This window comes from Pseudophryne corroboree, chromosome 2 (genome assembly GCF_028390025.1).
Source record: "Pseudophryne corroboree isolate aPseCor3 chromosome 2, aPseCor3.hap2, whole genome shotgun sequence".
NCBI classification, from domain to species: Eukaryota; Metazoa; Chordata; class Amphibia; order Anura; family Myobatrachidae; genus Pseudophryne; species Pseudophryne corroboree.
This window is the reverse complement of record NC_086445.1, coordinates 51,911,324-51,930,860: the sequence shown is the minus strand read 5'-3', so window position 1 is coordinate 51,930,860 and position 19,537 is coordinate 51,911,324. Positions and strand designations below refer to the sequence as shown.

Below are 19,537 nucleotides of genomic sequence, written 5' to 3'. Positions count from 1 at the left end.
GTGTTCTGCATTGTTAGTGTGTATGTTCTGCATTGTTAGTGTGTGTGTTTGCATTGTTAGTGTGTGTTCTGCATTGTTAGTGTGTGTGTTCTGTATTGTTAGTGTGTATGTTCTGCATTGTTAGTGTGCATGTTCTGCATTGTTTGTGTGCATGTTCTGCATTGTTAGTGTGTGTTCTGCATTGTTAGTGTGCATATTCTGCATTGTTAGTGTGTGTGTGTGTGTGTGTGTGTGTGTGTGTGTGTGTGTGTGTGTGTGTGTGTTTTGCATTGATAGTGTGCATGTTCTGCATTGTTAGTGTGCATGTTCTGCATTGTTAGTGTGCATGTTCTGCATTGTTAGTGTACATGTTCTGCATTGTTAGTGTACATGATCTGTATTGTTAGTGTGCATGTTCTGTATTGTTAGTGTGCATATTCTGCATTGTTAGTGTGTGTGCATGTTTTGCATTGATAGTGTGCATGTTCTGCAATGTTAGTGTACATGTTCTGCATTGTTAGTGTACATGTTCTGTATTGTTAATGTACATATTCTGCATTGTTAGTGTGTGTGTGGGTTTTGCATTGTAAGTGTGCATGTTCTGCATTGTTAGTGTGCGTGTTATGCATTGTTAGTGTGTGTGTGTGTGTGTGTGTGTGTGTGTGTGTGTGTGTGTGTTGCATTGTTAGTGTGCATGTTCTGCATTGTTAGTGTGTATGTTCTGCATTGTTAGTGTGCGTGTTCTGCATTGTTAGTGTGCATGTTCTGCATTGTTAGTGTGCATGTTCTGCATTGTTAGTGTGTGCATGTTCTGCATTGTTAGTGTGCATGTTCTGCATTGTTAGTGTACATGTTCTGCATTGTTAGTGTGCATATTCTGCATTGTTAGTGTGTGTGTGTGTGTGTGTGTTTTGCATTATTAGTGTGCATGTTCTGCATTGTTAATGTGCGTGTTCTGCATTGTTAGTGTGTGTGTGTGTGTGTGTGTGTGTGTGTGTTTTGTATTGTTAGTGTGCATGTTCTGCATTATTAGTGTGCGTGTTCTGCATTGTTAGTGTGTGTGTGTTTTGCATTGTTAATGTGCATGTTCTGCATTATTAGTGTGCGTGTTCTGCATTGTTAGTGTGTGTGTGTGTGTGTGTGTGTGTGTGTGTGTGTTTTGCATTGTTAGTGTGCATGTTCTGCATTGTTAGTGTGCGTGTTCTGCATTGTTAGTGTGTGCATGTTCTGCATTGTTAGTGTGCATGTTCTGCATTGTTAGTGTGCATGTTCTGCATTGTTAGTGTGCATGTTCTGCATTGTTAGTGTACATGTTCTGCGTTGTTAGTGTACATGTTCTGCATTGTTAGTGTACATATTCTGCATTGTTAATGTGTGTGTTTTGCATTGTTAATGTGCATGTTCTGCATTGTTAGTGTACATGTTCTGCATTGTTAGTGTACTTGTTAGTGTACATGTTCTGCATTGTTAGTGTGCGTGTTCTGCATTGTTGGTGTGTGTGTGTGTGTGTGTGTGTGTGTGTGTGTGTGTGTGTGTGTTTTGCATTGTTAGTGTGCATGTTCTGCATTGTTAATGTGTGTCTTTTGCATTAATAGTGTGTTTCTCCCATGCCGGCAGGACCTCCCAGTCCCTAATGAAGACCGGATAAAACAGCTGCTTGGACAGAACGCATGGACCTCACAGAAGAACGAGCTGGCACCATATTACCCCAGACTGGTATCTAAATCAGACACCGGTAGAATTGGCCTGATAAACCTGGGGAATACGTGTTACATGAACAGCATCCTGCAGGCTCTATTTATGGCTTCTGAGTAAGTGACGCTTCGTATTCCGAGGTTCTCACAGAATGGAACACATCAACGTTCTTACCAGTCATTTTGTATGCCCTGCCTGGAATGGCCATTTGGCCACCAGGGTACTCAAATGGGCTGCTTACCATCAACCAGCCCCCCCGGGTGTCCTGCCAGTTATAGTCAGGGGTTGCAACCACAGTGTGCTCAGCACTTGGCTCTCTCTGCTGTACCGGGATGGTCATCACACAAATGGGATTCGGTCATTAGGTCGAAACCACTTAGGTCGACAGTCATTAGGTCGACCACTATTGGTCGAGATGCATTAGGTTGACAGGGTCACTAGGTTGACATGGTAATTAGGTCTACATGTACTAGGTCGACAGTTCAAAAGGTCAACATGAGGTTTTTTTTTTTAATTAAATTTTTGGACTTTTTCATACTTTACGATCCACGTGGACTACAATTGGGAATAGTAACCTGTGCCGGGTGCAGGGAGGCACCTTGCCCGAAGCGCGAGCCATGCGAGGAGACACGGTGCACAAATTGGAGTTCCCGGTTACTCTAAGAAGAAAACGGCAACAAAAAAAGTAAAAAAACTCACGTCGAACTTTTGACCTGACGACCTAGTAACCCTGTCGACCTAATGCATGTCAACCAATAGTGGTCGGCCTAATGACTGTCAACCTAAGTTGTGTCCACCCAACGACTCATACCAGCACAAATAGGCTGAGACCTTTTAAATAGGAAAATAGGGGTGTTGCCCTTAGCGACTAATCCGGTTCTAGATATCATTTATCTAGTACATTCTATAAAATGATAGCTTGTATCTGATTGGTTTGATTCATCTTCCCCTTTAGAGAATGATCATGGCCTCTGTGACACTGGGAGGTTGATCTAAAAAGTGTTTCTGGTTTGTGACTGTGGATTAATGTATTTTACATGTCGCTTATTAGTCCTAGTCCTGACCTGCCGCAAAGCATGCTTGGACTTGTAGTTCCATAACAGCTAGAGTACCACGGGTGACGTCAGTCTGTTCTAGCACTTGTCTCTCGGTACCAGCAGGTCGCACTACACGAATCTCTGCTTGTCCTTGTGAAATGACTTGAGAACAATAAACCTTCCTTTTAAGTAGTTACCAGAATGCGAGCGCTGAGCCCTGGGGAGGATGTTACTGTAGGATCATTGATTTAGCTCGCACAGCGCTCTCGCAAAACAATCATTCGTATCTCCTGCAAATAGCAACGTGGATTTTTTTATTTTTTTAAAAATACGTTTTATTGCGTAAAGCACCACAAGTATCAGTGATACATAATGCAATATACATAAGAATGTTACATATGCATAGCGGTAGGCAAACATCCAGACAATATATTATTACAAGAACAGAGGAGAAGTAACAGCACGTAAGAATGGATGATCAATAACGTCCGTCCACCTATAATCAATATGGATAGCATGCAGTTTCCCATAGATTCATTAATACAGTAAATGACCACAGAAAAACTTTGGTTGAGATACTATAAACAATATTGCTATTCGTGCAACTACCAAGAGCCAATGCAGGGAGTGAAGAGAGAAGGGGGGGGTTTATGGGGAGAGGGAACTGTGCAGGACAACAGAGCCACCTCGGTGCCAAAATAAAAGCTGAAAGTAAAATCCCCATTGTGTGCTGAAGGGAAGGTCCCCCAAGACTCTCCGTTGTTCATACGGGATGCCGGCGGTCATGTGACAGACGCCGGAACACGACCACCAACATCCCTAGAGTAAATATCGGGGTGACGGTTAGGGTTAGGGCTTGGGGTGGGGGTGGGGTGGGGGGGGGTGAGTTTTGTTTATTTATTAAGTTTCTTATGTTGTACAATTACAACAGTAATAGAACAAAACTGGGCAAAAACAGACAGACATAGAGGTAGGAGGGCCCTGCTCGCAAGCTTACACTCTTTAGCCACTAGAGGTGGGGTTAGCTGTAGTCCCCACCCTCCCCCGAGTGTTAGCACTAGCCACCACCCCCTGTGACTTAGCCCTAGCTGCCACCCCCACTATCTTACCCTAGCCGCCATCCCAGGCAGGTTAGGGGATGGGCAGGGGAGGGGTAAATGAATTACCCCGTCCCCTATTGGCATCCTAATTGTTGGGATGCCGGTGACGGTCATCCACATGGTGTTTTTTAGAAAACCAGAAGAGCGTAATTTCCGTCTGAAAAATCTGCAGGCAAAAATCGCCAGCTATATGCAGGGTTTATGATGCATGTCACTCCGGAATAGCACTATATGTGCCTATTGTGTGGCAGGCACCAACGTCCTACTAGAACCCATGGTTAAACCATTTATTTCATGTGCGATTAATGTATTCGCCATCAGCCACCTATAAAACCTCACACCTTTCGTCGTCCCTTTCCCCCACCCCATAAAAAAAAAAAAGTGTTGTTTAACTACTGTCACAATAAATTTGCGGTGCCGATCGAAAACACCGATTGGCATCTGGTGAACATGTGCCTCCCATGCACTTTGTTTTTCCCAGTGATTGTCGTCACCAGCTTCTGCCCCTGACTAACAAAATATAGGCAGGCCGGGATTCCAAAACCAGCAACAAAGGAAGTGTCCGCAGTGAGTCCTGGTTGCCTAGTGATCTTTGGGACCATTGGCCATTGTGGCTGGCATGACACGGTGTCCCGGTCTCCTAGCAACATCCGGGACCTGCCATACCTGGGAGCTGCTGCGGCAGCTCCTAACAGTATCCCCCCTTGAGGTGGGGTTGAGGAACCTCTAAATCCAGGTTTATCTGGATATGACTTGAAAAAGTCCTCCTTTAGTTTTTCTGCATGTAGGTGGTTTTCAGGTACCCAAGCTCTCTCTTCAGGTCCATAACCTTTCCAGTGGACAAGGAAATGAACTTGACCCTGTACTTTCTTAGAATACAGCATCTTTTCCTCATGATATTATTGATGCTCATTGATCATAACTGGAGGAGGCTTTTTGGAATGTAATCTGCATAATTTGAAAATGACCGTGTTGCTGCCAGATCCCAGATTAGACATTGAGCATGCACACAGGGGAATGTTTGGCCCGCTGTATGCCCTACATGTGCGTTGGGGTCGGCCAGGAGAAGATGCAGCGCGTCAGCCTTGCAGGGATCACTGCCCCACTCTGGTGGCCAAGAGGTTAATATATCTCAGCACTATTGCTTTCTGCTTGGCCTTGATAAGGGAAAAAGCTGTAGCAGCACGTTAATAATACATATCCACCTCAGGTAAATATACATACTACCTAGGCCAGGCATGTCCAAACTGCGGCCCTCCAGCTGTTGTGAAACTACATATCCCAGCATGCCCTTACACAGTTTTGCTGTCAGAGAATGCTAAAGCTGTGTCAGTGCATGCTGGGATGTGTAGTTTCTCAACAACTGGAGGGCCGCAGTTTGGACATGCCTGACCTAGGCTATGGACAGAAATCTGTATTCATCTACAGAGCGAACAGTCCTTGATCTATTGTCTTGCAGCAGAGCAATGTGCAGATCTATTGACGATGCTTCTGACTTGTACTATGTTTCAGTTTCAGGCATTCGGTCCTGTGTCTGCGGGACAGTGACTCTCAGCCTCTGATGATGAAGCTGCAGTACCTCTTTGCTTTTTTAGAGCACAGCCAGGTGAGTGTAATTAGGTTCCATTTATGGCTAGCAGCATACCATGGGCCTAATTGTGACCTGATCGCTCCTTTGAGTTTTTGCAGAGGTCTGCGATCAGATAGCCGCCGCCCATAGAGAGTGAAAACCCACCCTGTGCAAGTGTGCGAATGCATGTGTACACCGTGCGAAAACTTCGCCAGACAGCGGACATCTGCAAATCCATTCACAACTCACTCACCATCGCATGATTTTTCCAGTCTGTGCGTAGCCCAGAACTTACTCCTACAGTGTGATCAAACTGGCTGATCGGGGCCGGAGCTGACGTCACACACCCTCTCTGCGTTTTTCCTGACACTCCCAATAAATGGGCAGTTACCACCCGCAAACGTCCGCTTCCTGTCAATCACCTTGCGTACGTCTAGCAATCGAAATGTTCACACGATTCGTTCGCTGTTTGGCCTCGCGCGATCCATACACATGCACAGTCGATCGATAATCGGCAACAGCGACCAGGTCTGAATTAGGCCCTAAGCCCTCTGTTATTTTTGCAGCCTGTCCGGAGCTTTCACTAAACCCAGAATTCCTATTGGTGGGACATAAGTATATGTAAATTATTCAGTCACAAATGGGCCAATGGTTAAAAGTGTATAATATTGATATAATAAATGATTATATAAAAAAAAAACACCACAACATAGAAAGCAACCAGAACATCAGCTCTGCAGCTATATGACCCTAGACGTGGGCCAACGTGTCCAACAAATCCTTCATGATTCTGCTCTTTGATCTGTTCCATTTCCTCTGCCTTTCACCTTTGTAGTGTATCTGCAATCTATAATGTTGATGAAAGTGTTGGCTCATATGTGCTCCACCTGAATAGATGGAATGCACTCTGCATTACACGGGGGTTAAGACTTCTGGTTGGTAAGTATTGGTGGGAGCAGATCCGGAATAAGGGGGGGGGGGGGGGGGGGGCCAGGGGGTCAGTACCCCGGGCCCCCCTGTCTTAAGGGCCCCCCGGCTGGAGACTGCACAGTTCTGGTGCCGAATTCCCACCACCCCGCTACAGGTCAAGTGTTTTTTTTTTCTCCTTTTATAGAGACAGCGCTGCCGCTAAGATCGGAGCTGCCGGCAGCTCTCTATGCTTTGCACAGCATAGGAAACGCAGGCAGCGGCGACCAGCGGCAAGCAGCCAGGCAGACGAGAGGACTTGTGGGCCAGCACTCAGCAGCAGCGGCCAGCCGATGGGAGCTGAGGCACTCGGTAGCTGAGGCATTCAGTAGCAGCAGCAGCCAGCCGAGGGGAGCTGAGGCACTCTGTAGCTGAGGCATTCAGTAGCAGCAGCAGCCAGCCGAGGGGAGCTGAGGCACTCGGTAGCTTAGGCATTCAGTAGCAGCAGCAGCTAGCCGAGGGGAGCTGAGGCACTCGGTAGCTTAGGCATTCAGTAGCAGCAGCAGCCAGCCGAGGGGAGCTGAGGCACTCTGTAGCTGAGGCATTCAGTAGCAGCAGCAGCAGACAGCCGAGGGGAGCTGAGGCACTCTGTAGCTGAGGCATTCAGTAGCAGCAGCAGCCAGCCGAGGGGAGCTGAGGCACTCTGTAGCTGAGGCATTCAGTAGCAGCAGCAGCCAGCCGAGGGGAGCTGCGGGCAGACTTGCGGGGGCAGCGAGCAGTTGGATGAACTGCACTCTGGAGAGGGAGGCACTAGTCTATCCAGCTTCAGGTGCAGATGATTTCTGTATGTAAGTATTATTATGTGTATATTATATATATATATATACACACACACACACACATATATATATATATATATATATATATATATATACAAGCAGGTTGGCGGCACTCAGAGACTTGGTGAAAGTTGCAGAAATGTGCTTTAATTCAACGTTTCGGGCATCAGCCCGTCATCAGGAATAACAAACAGTGTGAAGTACATTAAACAGTGTTATATACATGCACTAACAGACACATAATCACCTGATCAGCCGAATCTGTGTGTACGCTCCCGGGCGCCGGCCTCCACGAGTCCCGCCGCATCACTTCAGGCACGTCCATGCAGTGTTGTCATCCAGGAGTGTACACACAGATGCGGCTGATCAGGTGATTATGTGTCTGTTAGTGCATGTATATAACACTGTTTAATGTACTTCACACTGTTTGTTATTCCTGATGACGGGCTGATGCCCGAAACGTTGAATTAAAGCACATTTCTGCAACTTTCACCAAGTCTCTGAGTGCCGCCAACCTGCTTGTATATACCGGGACTTTGCACCCCTGGAAGGCACCAGAGCACAAACTTCTCTATTAGTGACACTAGTGCCGGATATCTATATGTATGTATGTATATATATATATATATATATATATATATACATACACAGTATATATTTAATTTATTTTACAGGGGGTTGGGGGTTTCCAGATCTGTATGTATGTGTATATATATATATATATATATATATATATATATATATATATATATATATATAAAAAATGCCATCCACAGTGCAGTGCAAGGCGGAACTCAGCAGAATTCCGCACCCCGGGGTGGACCACCGTCATCAGGGACAATGACGCCCACAACACACTGTGTGTGTGCGTATATTATATATTTGGACCCCCCCCCTCCCTATGCAAATCCTGCGTTTGCCACTGGCTGCTGTCTCATCTCTCCAGCCTCCGCCGCCAGCAGCAGCTCTCCTGGCAGCAGCGGAGGGGAGATTGCATGGATCAGTCCCCAACCTTGCTGCCCAAGAGAAGTCGCATGCAGTATGGGACATAATGCACTCCTCCCCAAGCAGTGTGGAACCCGTTGGGGTGGAGGGGAGGTGAGCAGTGGTTGCAGCTGGGGATTGATTCCTGGTGGGGGATAGGGCCCCCCTGTCATGGGTGCCCTGGGCCCCCCAAGTGCTTAATCCAGCCCTGGGTGGGAGGGCTACAGTTTCAAAAGTGAACATTATAGTAGTTTGGAAAAATGTGCGGTACAGTGGGACTTATTCATGTTTGTACGCAATGGACGATTATCAGGCAACGGAGAGATTATCGGCAGACTGCGTATGTGCTGTGATCGTAATGCGCAAAGGTGCCATGATCTCGCTTGCAATGAGGATTCCATGAAGAAGTAATTGGCAGGAAGTGACCATTTGGAGATGTTAACGGGGGAGTTTACAGGGAGTGATTGGGAAAATACAGGAGTATCTGGAGTGTCATGGCCATTTTTGGCATGTGTACCCGGCGGCTGTGAGCTTGTACGTGTAAAAACATGGCACCTGCATTGCTACTGCTGTGACCAGTCTGAGTAGCCATAGACCAACCCTTAGCCCCGATGCTCCTTGTTTTTTCATATAGGTCACTGATGTACCCACTTTCATTGCCCATGCACGTTACACTAGGGGTTCTAGACAGTCCACCATCAGCAAACCATCGCGCCCACCATAGACACTCGCTCCTGCCTGTTTCCTTCTGAACGTGGCCACTGTGGGAGCAGCTATGCAGACCGCTTGCAGAGACACGCCCCTGACACTACCATAACACGCCCCCTTCAGGGCACCTCCCACACATCGCCCAGGAACAGCCATCGATTTGTCTCAGTAGTTCTGTTGCCAGCTCCCTCATACGCAATAGCACCTTTGTGCATAAATCAGAGTAATGCGTGCATTGTTGTGGTTTCCTGAATATTCAGCAGTAGCAAATAGTCGCTCAACTGTGCAAAAATCGCCATTGCATGCGGTGAATCAGCTCCACTGTGTGCAACAATCCGTCAGCCCCAGCATCAAAATTGTGGATCTTCTAGACTCAGCTGCAAGCGTGTGGGTGGATAAAGTGGACACAGAGCTGGTTACTCAGTCGTTGAGTTAAGGGGTTAGATTTGCCTTTTAGGGGCCAGAGTTGGAATAATGAAGCATAGATCTAACGGTTGCCCAGGGTTACAAAGCAGGTGCCTCTTGCACCATGTTATGAAATTATTATTTTTATGTCCCTGTTCACCAGCGCCCGGCTGTCTCTCCTGAAAGTTTTCTGGCTTCTTCTTGGCCTCCGTGGTTTACTCCTGGTGTTCAGCAAGACTGCTCGGAGTACCTGAAATACCTGCTAGATCGGTGAGTTACCAGATAGATCAGTGAGTTACTGTCAGTGGTGCAACTAGAAATATTTTCTTAGTAGTACTGAGTGCTGGAAAAATGGGCGTGGTCATGTGTTGTGAGGGGGTGTGTCCACATAATACAAGGGGGAGTGGTTACATGACACTAGCGGCATGGCCACATGACACGGCCCCTTTTCTTTGCACTTTAGAGGCAAGGCTAGAAATATATAGTAATGCCTCCAGTATAATAGAAATATATAGTGATACCCAATTTAATAACAATATATACTGAATTTTGGATAAGGGATACTCAACCTGTAGTAATGTCTCCATTATAGCAGGAATTTATACTGTAGTAGTGCCCCTGGTATAATAGAAATATGTAGTAGTGTCCACATTACAATAGAAATATATAGTATTGCTCGTGTGATGAGGGATCGCACAAGCTGAGGGAACTGCAACAGCTGCATTGTTGCACCCCGCAAGGGACGCCACGGGAAAGTGCAATCAGGCTTCCCTCTTCGCGCCAGCCACGGCTGCCAGAGGAGGAAGCGTGATGTGACGTCATGATGTTACCGTTGTGCTCTCAATAACCCTGACAAAGTAGGAGGCTTCGTCATGCTGCCAAGCACCATGGTCGTGTTGCTCGGTGACGCATTATAATTGTGGTAATGGCAGTCATGGGTGCAAAGTGTGTGGCAGGTGGTACTGCATACCTGCTGTTAAATTCTTATGGGTACTCCGTACCCGAGCGTACCCGCATACTTGCACCACTGGTTACTGTTGTTATATTTATTATTTAAAACATTTGTTAATTGAAAACACTAAAAGGAATCACAGATGCAGCTACAGGAGCACAATGGGCGGGATTCTGGGTCATATAGACAGATGAACGCTTGCATTAGCATACACTAAAAAGTAGGCTGTGGAAATCCAACTCAAGCCCAATAAGAGCAAACAGGACACAGACAAACCAAACTGGAAACAGTAACAGGAGACAGTAACTAAACCAATAAAATGCCAACAATGTTACTTGTGGTGCAGTCTTCCCTGTGAAGAGGACAGAGAAGGTAAAACGAAGCAAAGGGGAGGGGAAAGAGAAAAGGGGGTGGGAGGATGAGGGATGGGAGTGTCACACGCCTAGAGAGGTTACTTGGTTATGGGTTTAGAGGTTGTGAGGTGAGGTAAACGAACAGGACCAGTAAAGTCCAACAAATTACAGGTCTGCTCCTGGGGACCTACACTACATTAAAGGAAGCAGATGAGTTTCCCGGGATACTTGTGATGTACACCATTTGGTGCATGTACCATACCGATTAATGCTAGCAAAATTAAAAGTAACATAATTCAGTTTCCCTTCTTCCCTTTATAAAGTTCCCTTCCCTGACTTCTGTACTGTGGTACTCTCACACATGATCAGTAGTAATCTAGGAGGCCATCTTGGTACAGGGAATGAAGCTTCCCTTGAGGAGTAGCAACATGTAGTCTATGCGTTTGGACACTCCACTTTTAACTTGTGTTGCCGTATCTATCCGTGGGTAAAATGGGCATTTTTTGGTGGCTACCATGCGGACACATGGAAAAGCTTACTCTCATGGTAGAGTCATGGGAGAGTCAAGGCTGAGTAGCCAGACATCTGTGCTACTTTGAGAAGGGATGCCTGTTGCTGATGGATCTTTTGTATCCATCATGCTGATAGTAACAGTGACGGCGGTTGAGGACAGTGGCGGTTGAGGACAGTGGTGGTTGAGGACAGTGGTGGTTGCAACCATGTGCACAAAGCCATATTCACATTAGCAACAGGAAGAAAATCTATCTGCCGCCCACACTTGCAGCCACTTTGCACCCAACACAGAATCAGGCTTTATGTTTTTATTCCTTCACCCCTTTTAATCATTTATTTTTAAAACGTCAGAATTATTCTTTGTCTGTTTATTGAAAGTTTTGTTCATGTCTTTTAAATCATGTACTTTATTTTTGTACTTGAAAGGCTTCACGAAGAGGAGAAAACTGGGAAAAGGATTTCCCAAACATTAGCCCAAACCAGTTTTGGTTTCCAAGTGAAGAAACCTCTTTTGGGCCAGAAAACATTAGTTGAACAGATGTTTGGCGGAAGAATCGTAACCAAAATTCAATGTCTAAAATGTCACAGTGTTTCATCCAGGGAGGAACGTTTCACAGACTTGTCGCTAGCTTTTCCCCCAAGTGGTGGCATCACAGCAAGGATTCCGAAAACGTCTCACCCTTCCGTCATACCAGTAGAAGACATAGGGCCACACCATTCTGACATCGCACATAAAGGTCTGGATCGGCAGACCGCAATCGCTCCAGGCCATGGCGGATGTCAACAGAAGACTGAAGAGCACGGAGGAAAAGTAACACCCATTGAGACATTAGGATTCTATGGTAAAGACGATCAACTAGAACATACAGCTTCAGAAGACAAAGATGTAAATAATTGTCCTGTTGTTAAAACTCGGGATTGGCCGGCCCTTGCTCCTTCAGAGTCAACATGTGTAAAAAAATGTCCTCTTAGCTTGTCAGATTTGATCAATCATTACTTATGCCCAGAGATGCTGACGGCAGAAAATAAATACCGGTGTGAGACCTGTGCCTCGCTTCAAGATGCTGAGAAAGTTGTGGAGATTTCCACTGGCCCGGAGTATCTCATCCTCACTTTGCTGAGGTTCTCTTTTGATTTGAAGGCCATGAAAAGGAGAAAGATCTTGGACAATGTGTCCATTCCTTTGATCCTCAAGATGCCTATCCAAGTAAATTCGCTTCCGTCAGATGAATGTGTGGAAATGAGCAGTAGACATGCCTCCGCCAGGGTCCACCAGCCTGCAATCTATGACTTGTGCACCGTAATCGTGCACTCGGGGTTGTCGTCTGAAAGTGGACATTATTACTGCTATTCCAGAGACTGCATGAATAGAGATAGCCACAGACCTCCCAGTGCTGGGGTCAAGCGGTTTCCCACCGACAAGCATCTAGACATGGAGATCCAGTGGTACCTCTTCAACGACACCAGGGTCTCCTTCTCATCATTTGAATCTGTCAGCAATGTAACCTCCTTTTTTCCCACCGATACAGCCTACGTGTTATTCTACAGACACAGAGAACTCGCTCAGGCTGACTCCGTTCTGGAATCAGGGGCAACCAAGTCACGCGGAGATGTTTCTCTTTACAAAGAACTTATGGAGGCCATTTCTAAGGACAACATCAAGTATTTGCAGGTGAGTTTCAAAGACAAGTCATGTCCACCCAAAGCTGAATTAATATTTTGGTGGGCCCAATGCACTTAAAATATGGGACCACCATATGGTCTAAAAAGAAGAACGTAGTGGGCATCATTCAGAAGTGGACACAGAAGTGCCCACAACTACTTCCATTGCTGGGGGCCGATCTGTGACTTAATGTGTATATCCCTACATTCCAATATGCATGTACTGAGACGCCCACTTTCAGCTTGCATAAGCGCTATAATGCCGACTGGAGCGTATTTAGACACTGCCATCGATCACACCATCAAAACTTGCACCAGTCCACGTATGGCCTCCTATGTAAGCATCTGTGTACACAATCACTATTACCGAAACTCCCATACCACACCCATATGCTGCCTATATATGGGAAAATGACCTATAGGAAGGGGTTTGGGGGCGCACATGCTCTATGGTAGACTCCTGTATATTAACCCCAACTCCCACTTCCCAACCGCACTTGAAATCTCTCAAACAGGTGACTATTAAGGGTGGAGGTCCAGGTCACAGCATCATCCCCTATATGTATGGGAGCAGCACCCTTTCACAGGCACCATCACCGCTGTCACCAACCTGGCAGCCACAGCGCTCAGTAGGCATAATTCAGACCTGGTCTCAGCCCATCACAGGTCTAGTCCGCCCCGCATGTCAGGCCCTAGCCCCCCCCCCTCCCCACACACACACACACACACACACACACACACACACACACACAAGTACAGAAGCACCGCACAGCGGCAATGCTTTTGTACTTGACGAGTAGCTCCCTACCTGCGCAGATCCTGCACACTGGCAGAGAGCTACCCGTCGCTTCCCGGGTCGCAGCAGCTGCGTGTCACATCATGCTGCCGATGCGGCCTGCCTCCCGCACGGTGGTCTGGGCACGCCTGTGTTGCCCGGACCGCACCCCAAAAACGGCAGCCCAACACCTCCGGCCAGCCTCCTCCCACCCAGCGACTGACTATGCCTGTCAATCAGGCAGAGACGATCGCTGGGCTGAGATGGCCATTGGCTGTATGGCATGCACCGGCGCATGGGCAGTTCAGACCTAATCGGCTGCTGTGCGAAAACGCACAGCAGGGATCAGGTCTGAATTAGGCCCAGTGAGTGTGCAATAGGTCACACAGTTGTTACCAGGCAACTGAATGATGTCATGACCGCATCCCCCACTGATGCCTGAGGTTAAAGCCAGACAGGAAGCTTAATGTCATCAGCCTGTTATTAGCATTCAGCGTCCTGTCTCCACAGGGGCACAGCTTATGCGGGAGGGTGGGGGGGGGTGGGCAGCTTCTATCAGACAGTATAATAGCATGGATGTAAATAAAACCACCATTGCCCACCAAGGAATGAGCTTCACCTTGTCACTTTGCCACCAGGGATTGTACAATACGTTATGGCCTTGCACGCTAGCCACGCCTCCTCTATTTAAGCCACAACCCCAAAGCAATTAAGCCATGCCCATTTTTTGCCAACACATATTGGGTGTGCCATATTTCATACCCACTAAAAAATGTCTTCCTCATTTCCAATTTGGAATATCTGCGTCATGCAGATATTGAATAATCCAAAAAGGAAAGAAGACTCTTTTTTGGGAGCACTCTTTAGAATATAGATATTATAGTCAAGATAGTATTTAAAATGTAAGTTTTAATTAGAGATGAATGGGTTCGGTTTTACTCGGATTTACTCGAATCTCCTTATTGGCTCTCGGATGTCACGTGTTTTTGTTAGCCAATAAGAAAAATCCGGAAAATCTGATTTTGCGATAATTCTGGAGTTAAGAACCAAGTAAATCACTCTGTAACTGTGTGGCTAATGCTCGGCGGAGTCACAGCAATGGGCGGAGATAGAGCCATACAGTCCCAACATCTGCAGGGAGATACATCGTGCCCTGTGCCAGCAGCAGACTGATGAACAAGGTGCCCAGTGACACTACCAACTGCCGCAGCCAGACATTCAGGTGTCATGCTAGGCGGCAAGGACGAAATCTCACCAATGCCCGCTGCTGTTGCGCTGGAGCTCCCTCCGTCTGCACACTTAGCCAAGTGTAGTTACCTCTGCCGCAGCCAAAAAACCCCTCTGTGCTTCTCCAAGTGCCCGGCGCAGTCCTTCGCTGACAGTCCCGGTACTTTACGCATCTCCCGTCCTGCCTCCTCACCGCCGTGGACACTTTCATCTCAGCGTTGGGTCTTGTGCATGCGCATATCATACAGTCTCCCGTCATGTGCACACTGGACTCCAGAAGGAGGGAGGTTGGGTGATAGCCGTATGCACAAGAGCCAACGCACAGATCACAGTGGCCGCGGCATAGAGGAGGCGGAACAGGAAAGACGAAAACTATACAGGGACTGGGAGCAAGGGACAGCGCCGGTCAGTAGGGAACACAGAACGGGGGCTTTCCCCAGCATAACAGGTTAGTGCATACCGCCCTACAGCTGATACAGTCACAGATCTGGCCATTTCTAATGTTTGCAGGAGTCTCACACACTGACGCACCTAATACCCTCAGATCACGCTGTCTGTCTGCCCACAGTCTGCTGCGCCCATTACCCGTCCTCAGCAGCACACCCGCCCCTCCACCACCCTCAACACTGACCCACACATCACTCACCCACCTCCCAACACCTCCCCCATCCCACAGCCGCAGCATATACAGACTCCCTCCCACAATATACATATATATATATATATATATATATATATACTGCATATGTGCAGGACTCCCTCCCCCACCTACGGCACCCACCCCTTCCCCACCCGCAACACCCTTGCAACCACCCCTCCCCTACCCACGCTGGATCCGGACCTCCTCCCCCTCCTGTGGCACCCCGGCAACCGCACCTGCACCACCCATGGCACCCCCGCAATCACCCCTCCCCCACCCATGGCAACCCCACAACCACCCATCCGCAGCTCACGCGCAACCGCAGCTCCACCCCCCCCCCCCCCGCCTTCCCCCTCCTTCCCTGGCACCACCGCACATGCCCCTCCCCCGGCACCCCTGCAACCGCCCCTTCCCCCGGTCCCCCTTCGCATCTCCCTCGCAACCGCCACTCCCCCAACCACAGCACCTACTAGGTGATTCATCGTGCCCTGCGTGCGCTGTTCACGTTATCACAAGGGCTAAGGGGGGTAGCCCCTTGCGACAGTGTGAAGAGCGCCCATAGGGCGCGATGATCACCTAGTAATATATATGGTGCATACAAGAAAAATCGGAAAGTCTGTCACAAATACCCCAGGCCGGGTCCGTCTCCCGCTTTGACCCACTATAGAATGATTGATCCCATCTTATCTGGATGAAGACAGATATTTTTCTATGTGCTTGTGGATTTAAACAATGAAGATTGAACATAGAACGAAGAAAGTTATAGAAGGAGGATGTGCTATAAGTCAGACTGTGTCCCAAATTCTACAACACTTGGGTATTCCCAGCAGGTCTCCCATCCAAGTACTGACCAAGCCCACCACTGTCTAGCTTCCAAGATCGGACGGTATTGGACGTTAACAGTGTGGTATGATAGTAATAATTATCATGGGTGTCATTCCGAGTTGTTCGCTCGCTAGCTGCTTTTAGCAGCATTGCACACGCTAGGCCGCCGCCCTCTGGGAGTGTATCTTATCTTAGCAGAATTGCGAACGAAAGATTAGCAGAATTGCGAATATAAATTTCTTAGCAGTTTCTGAGTAGCTCACAGATTGCGATCAGCTCGGGCCGTTTCATTCCTGGTTTGACGTCACACACACGCCCAGGGTTCGGCCAGCCACTCCCCCGTTTCTCCAGACACTCCTGCGCTTTTTCCTGACACACCTGCGTTTTTCCGCACACTCCCAGAAAACGTCCAGTTTCTGCCCAGAAACACCCACTTCCTGTCAATCACACTCCGATCACTTTAACAATGAAAAGTCTTCGTTCGGACGTGAGTAAATCTACTAAGTTTTGTGCTAAAATACTTAGCGCATGCGCACTGCATACAATGCGCATGCGCATTTTAGCCTTAATCGCTCCGTTGCGAAAATCGGCAACGAGCGAACAACTCGGAATGACCCCCCTAGTGATGACTCAGGGATCACTAATGAGAGTCCACCTCGTACTTTGAGAAGTGCTGAAAATTGGAGATCTCTGTAAATCTACCAGTGTAGGTATTAGCAAGAGATAGCTAGAAGAAAGTAATAAGTTGGATCTGCTGTCCCTGACAAAGGTCCTACGCGGCATTTTGTACCCCTGAATCAGAGATGAGAGTCCGTTGAGAAATGTAAGAATTGTTACGCAGATATTCCAAATTGGAAATGAATGAGACATTTTTTAGTGCCACCCAATGATAGAAAGTAGGAAAAGAAGAGAGGCACAATCTTATAGGTTCTTACTTTGCCTCGATGCCCAGTGCTGCGGCATGGCACCAGTATGCCCCGGGATGGCCCCCCTGCACATGTGCCATCATGGCTTCACAAAGAGGGGGCGGGAACCAGGAAAGACGCGCAAGGCTGCAGTTACCGCTCTTCACAAAATGCAACATACTATAGAAGAGGAACATCAGAACGAAACACCAAGGGGCTTATTTACAATGCATTGGGTTCTGATTGTGTTTTTAAGCCTGATATTTAAAAGGACAATGGTTTTATTATTTGTATTTTGCCCTTTTAATTTTTACGATACTACGGAAATAAGCCTCTAATAGCATCACAGCCAAGATTTCCCTGCTTACCAGAAACAATTGCCCTTCATTTGGACATTATAAATCATGGCATGTAGCAGTGTACGGCTCGGTGACTATGGGGGTAATTCAGACCTAATTGCTCGCTAGTGTTTTTTGCAGTGCTGCGATCAGGTCAGAACTGCGCATGCACCGCAATGCGCAGGCACGTCGCACAGGTACAAAACAGATCGCCGCTCAGCGATGGGTGTGTGCGAAGAATCCATTCGCACGGGCGATCGCAAGGAGATTGACAGGAAGAAGGCGTTTGTGGGGGGCAACTGACCGTTTTCTGGGAGTGGTTGGAAAAACGCAGGCAGGTCCAAGCGTTTGCAGGGCGGGTGTCTGGCGTCAATTCCGGTCCCGGACAGGCTGAAGTGATCGCAGCGGCTGAGTAAGTCCTGGGCTACTCAGAGACTGCACAAGATCTGTTCGTACAGCGCTGCTACACATGCATTCACACACTTGCAAAGCAAAAATACACTCCCCGGTGGGCGGCGACTATCTGTTCGCAGCAGTGCAAAGAAAAACCTAGCGAGCGATCAGGTCTGAAGTAGGCCCTATGATCATTGTGTTAGGCTGCAAATACCTGAATGCCGGCACATAGAATTGTCCATTATTTTCTAGGAGCAAGAAAAGGAAGCCAGGAACACGGCGGCCTATCTCTCTCCGCTGCTGAAATCTCCTCTTTGGTGGCAAGACTTCGACAAAGACAGTGACGACGATGCATCGCCGGGGGGATTAGGATCAGCTGGTGGAGGGGGGTCCGGGGCCTTTCATGGTCTTGTGTTTTAGAGGTTCCACATGTACTATACACCAGCGGCCTTCTTATATGTTCATTGATTGGACTGTGATATGTGAGTGATTATATATGGATTGAAGGATCAATATATGAGGCCTCATTTCATACATTCTGGCCCCAATCAATGTCCTTTTCCCCATACCATACTGGCTGAATTTAAAATCATGTTGTCCACCTCCACCTGATTCCATCATGTTTCATGCCTGGTAATCCCCTAGAGTGTAATAGTCTGCAGAGTCTTATGCACTTTTGCTTTCATGGATCCTTTTTGAAGGGGAAGGTGCAGGAAGTGTGATGTGCAAAATAGACGCAATTGCAATAAAAACCTCCTATTTTCTATCTGTCTGTTAGATACACTCTCTAGCTGAGGGTTTCTCCCATGTATATTGTCCATGCAGAATCTCAATATGTGGGGGACATAGCCCACTGTTACCATCTAAACCTCATTGTCAGGGACGCACACAGGGGGGGGGGGGGGGGTTCTGAGTGCCTAGAAACCCCCCTGACTGACCAAGATCTGTCTTCCATTTCTGGACTACAAACTTGAAGCAAGATTCACAGATATGCTGAACTATATATTTATTTTGTACATACATTTAATTAAGCCTGAGCACTTTCTGACAGTAAAATACTACACTAGAAGGTCCTCTTCTCTGTCTCCACATCAAGCTACTGATTAACACACGGGACCACCACAAAACATCTGTATGGTACTATTTTGAGTAGTACCATACAGATGCGTGTATATATATATATATATATATATATATCTGTTGGAAATCCTGCACTCTCATCCGTACTAAGGATAATCCTTCAATGGTGGGTGCTCCCAATGGACAGGGCCGGTCCACACATATATATCGCAAAAGTCCCAAAAGTTTGGAGGTGCACTCTCACAAAAACAGGCTACCCGAGCCAGGTATTTGATTTTATTTGGTTGAATATGGTCAGATAGGTACTGTGTGTATACCTTATGTGGGTTTATGGTTACCAGGTGTATTGGTTCTTTTTTGACAGTATGGATTTTTCTCAAGTTTGATTTTAAATTCATGTGACCTTACTACCCGTGTGAGAGCTTGTGGACAACAGCAGGCCCTTAAGGTATTTTTGGAACTCCACTTATGTGCACATTTCATTCTATTTACTTTGTTATCACCTTCAGGTGAATACTGGTGGTGGATTTGTGTTTCGTGAATTGGCCCTGATAGGGGCCGGTGAGGCATATTGTTTGTAATTGTCATTACTGTCTATTTGCAGATTTACTTTTGTCAAAAACATTGAATATGTGACATCTGACATCACCT

The 19,537-nt window shown here is 47.2% G+C and overlaps 1 protein-coding gene and 1 pseudogene across 1 annotated transcript in view; one reads left to right on the top strand and one right to left on the bottom strand.

Annotated features, from left to right (window-relative positions):
* Window positions 1–18,954, top strand: part of USP35 (ubiquitin specific peptidase 35) — a 59,142-nt gene extending 40,188 nt beyond the window's left edge. The window contains exons 6-10 of the mRNA XM_063956981.1: window positions 1,597–1,790; window positions 5,324–5,417; window positions 9,387–9,493; window positions 11,468–12,713; window positions 18,059–18,954. Coding sequence (XP_063813051.1) covers window positions 1,597–1,790; window positions 5,324–5,417; window positions 9,387–9,493; window positions 11,468–12,713; window positions 18,059–18,226 — 1,809 coding nt within the window. The 3' untranslated portion in view covers window positions 18,227–18,954. The remainder of the gene's footprint in view (window positions 1–1,596; window positions 1,791–5,323; window positions 5,418–9,386; window positions 9,494–11,467; window positions 12,714–18,058) is intronic.
* On the bottom strand, window positions 16,147–16,266 carry LOC135052272 (5S ribosomal RNA; annotated as a pseudogene).
* Window positions 18,955–19,537: the final 583 nt, after the last annotated feature.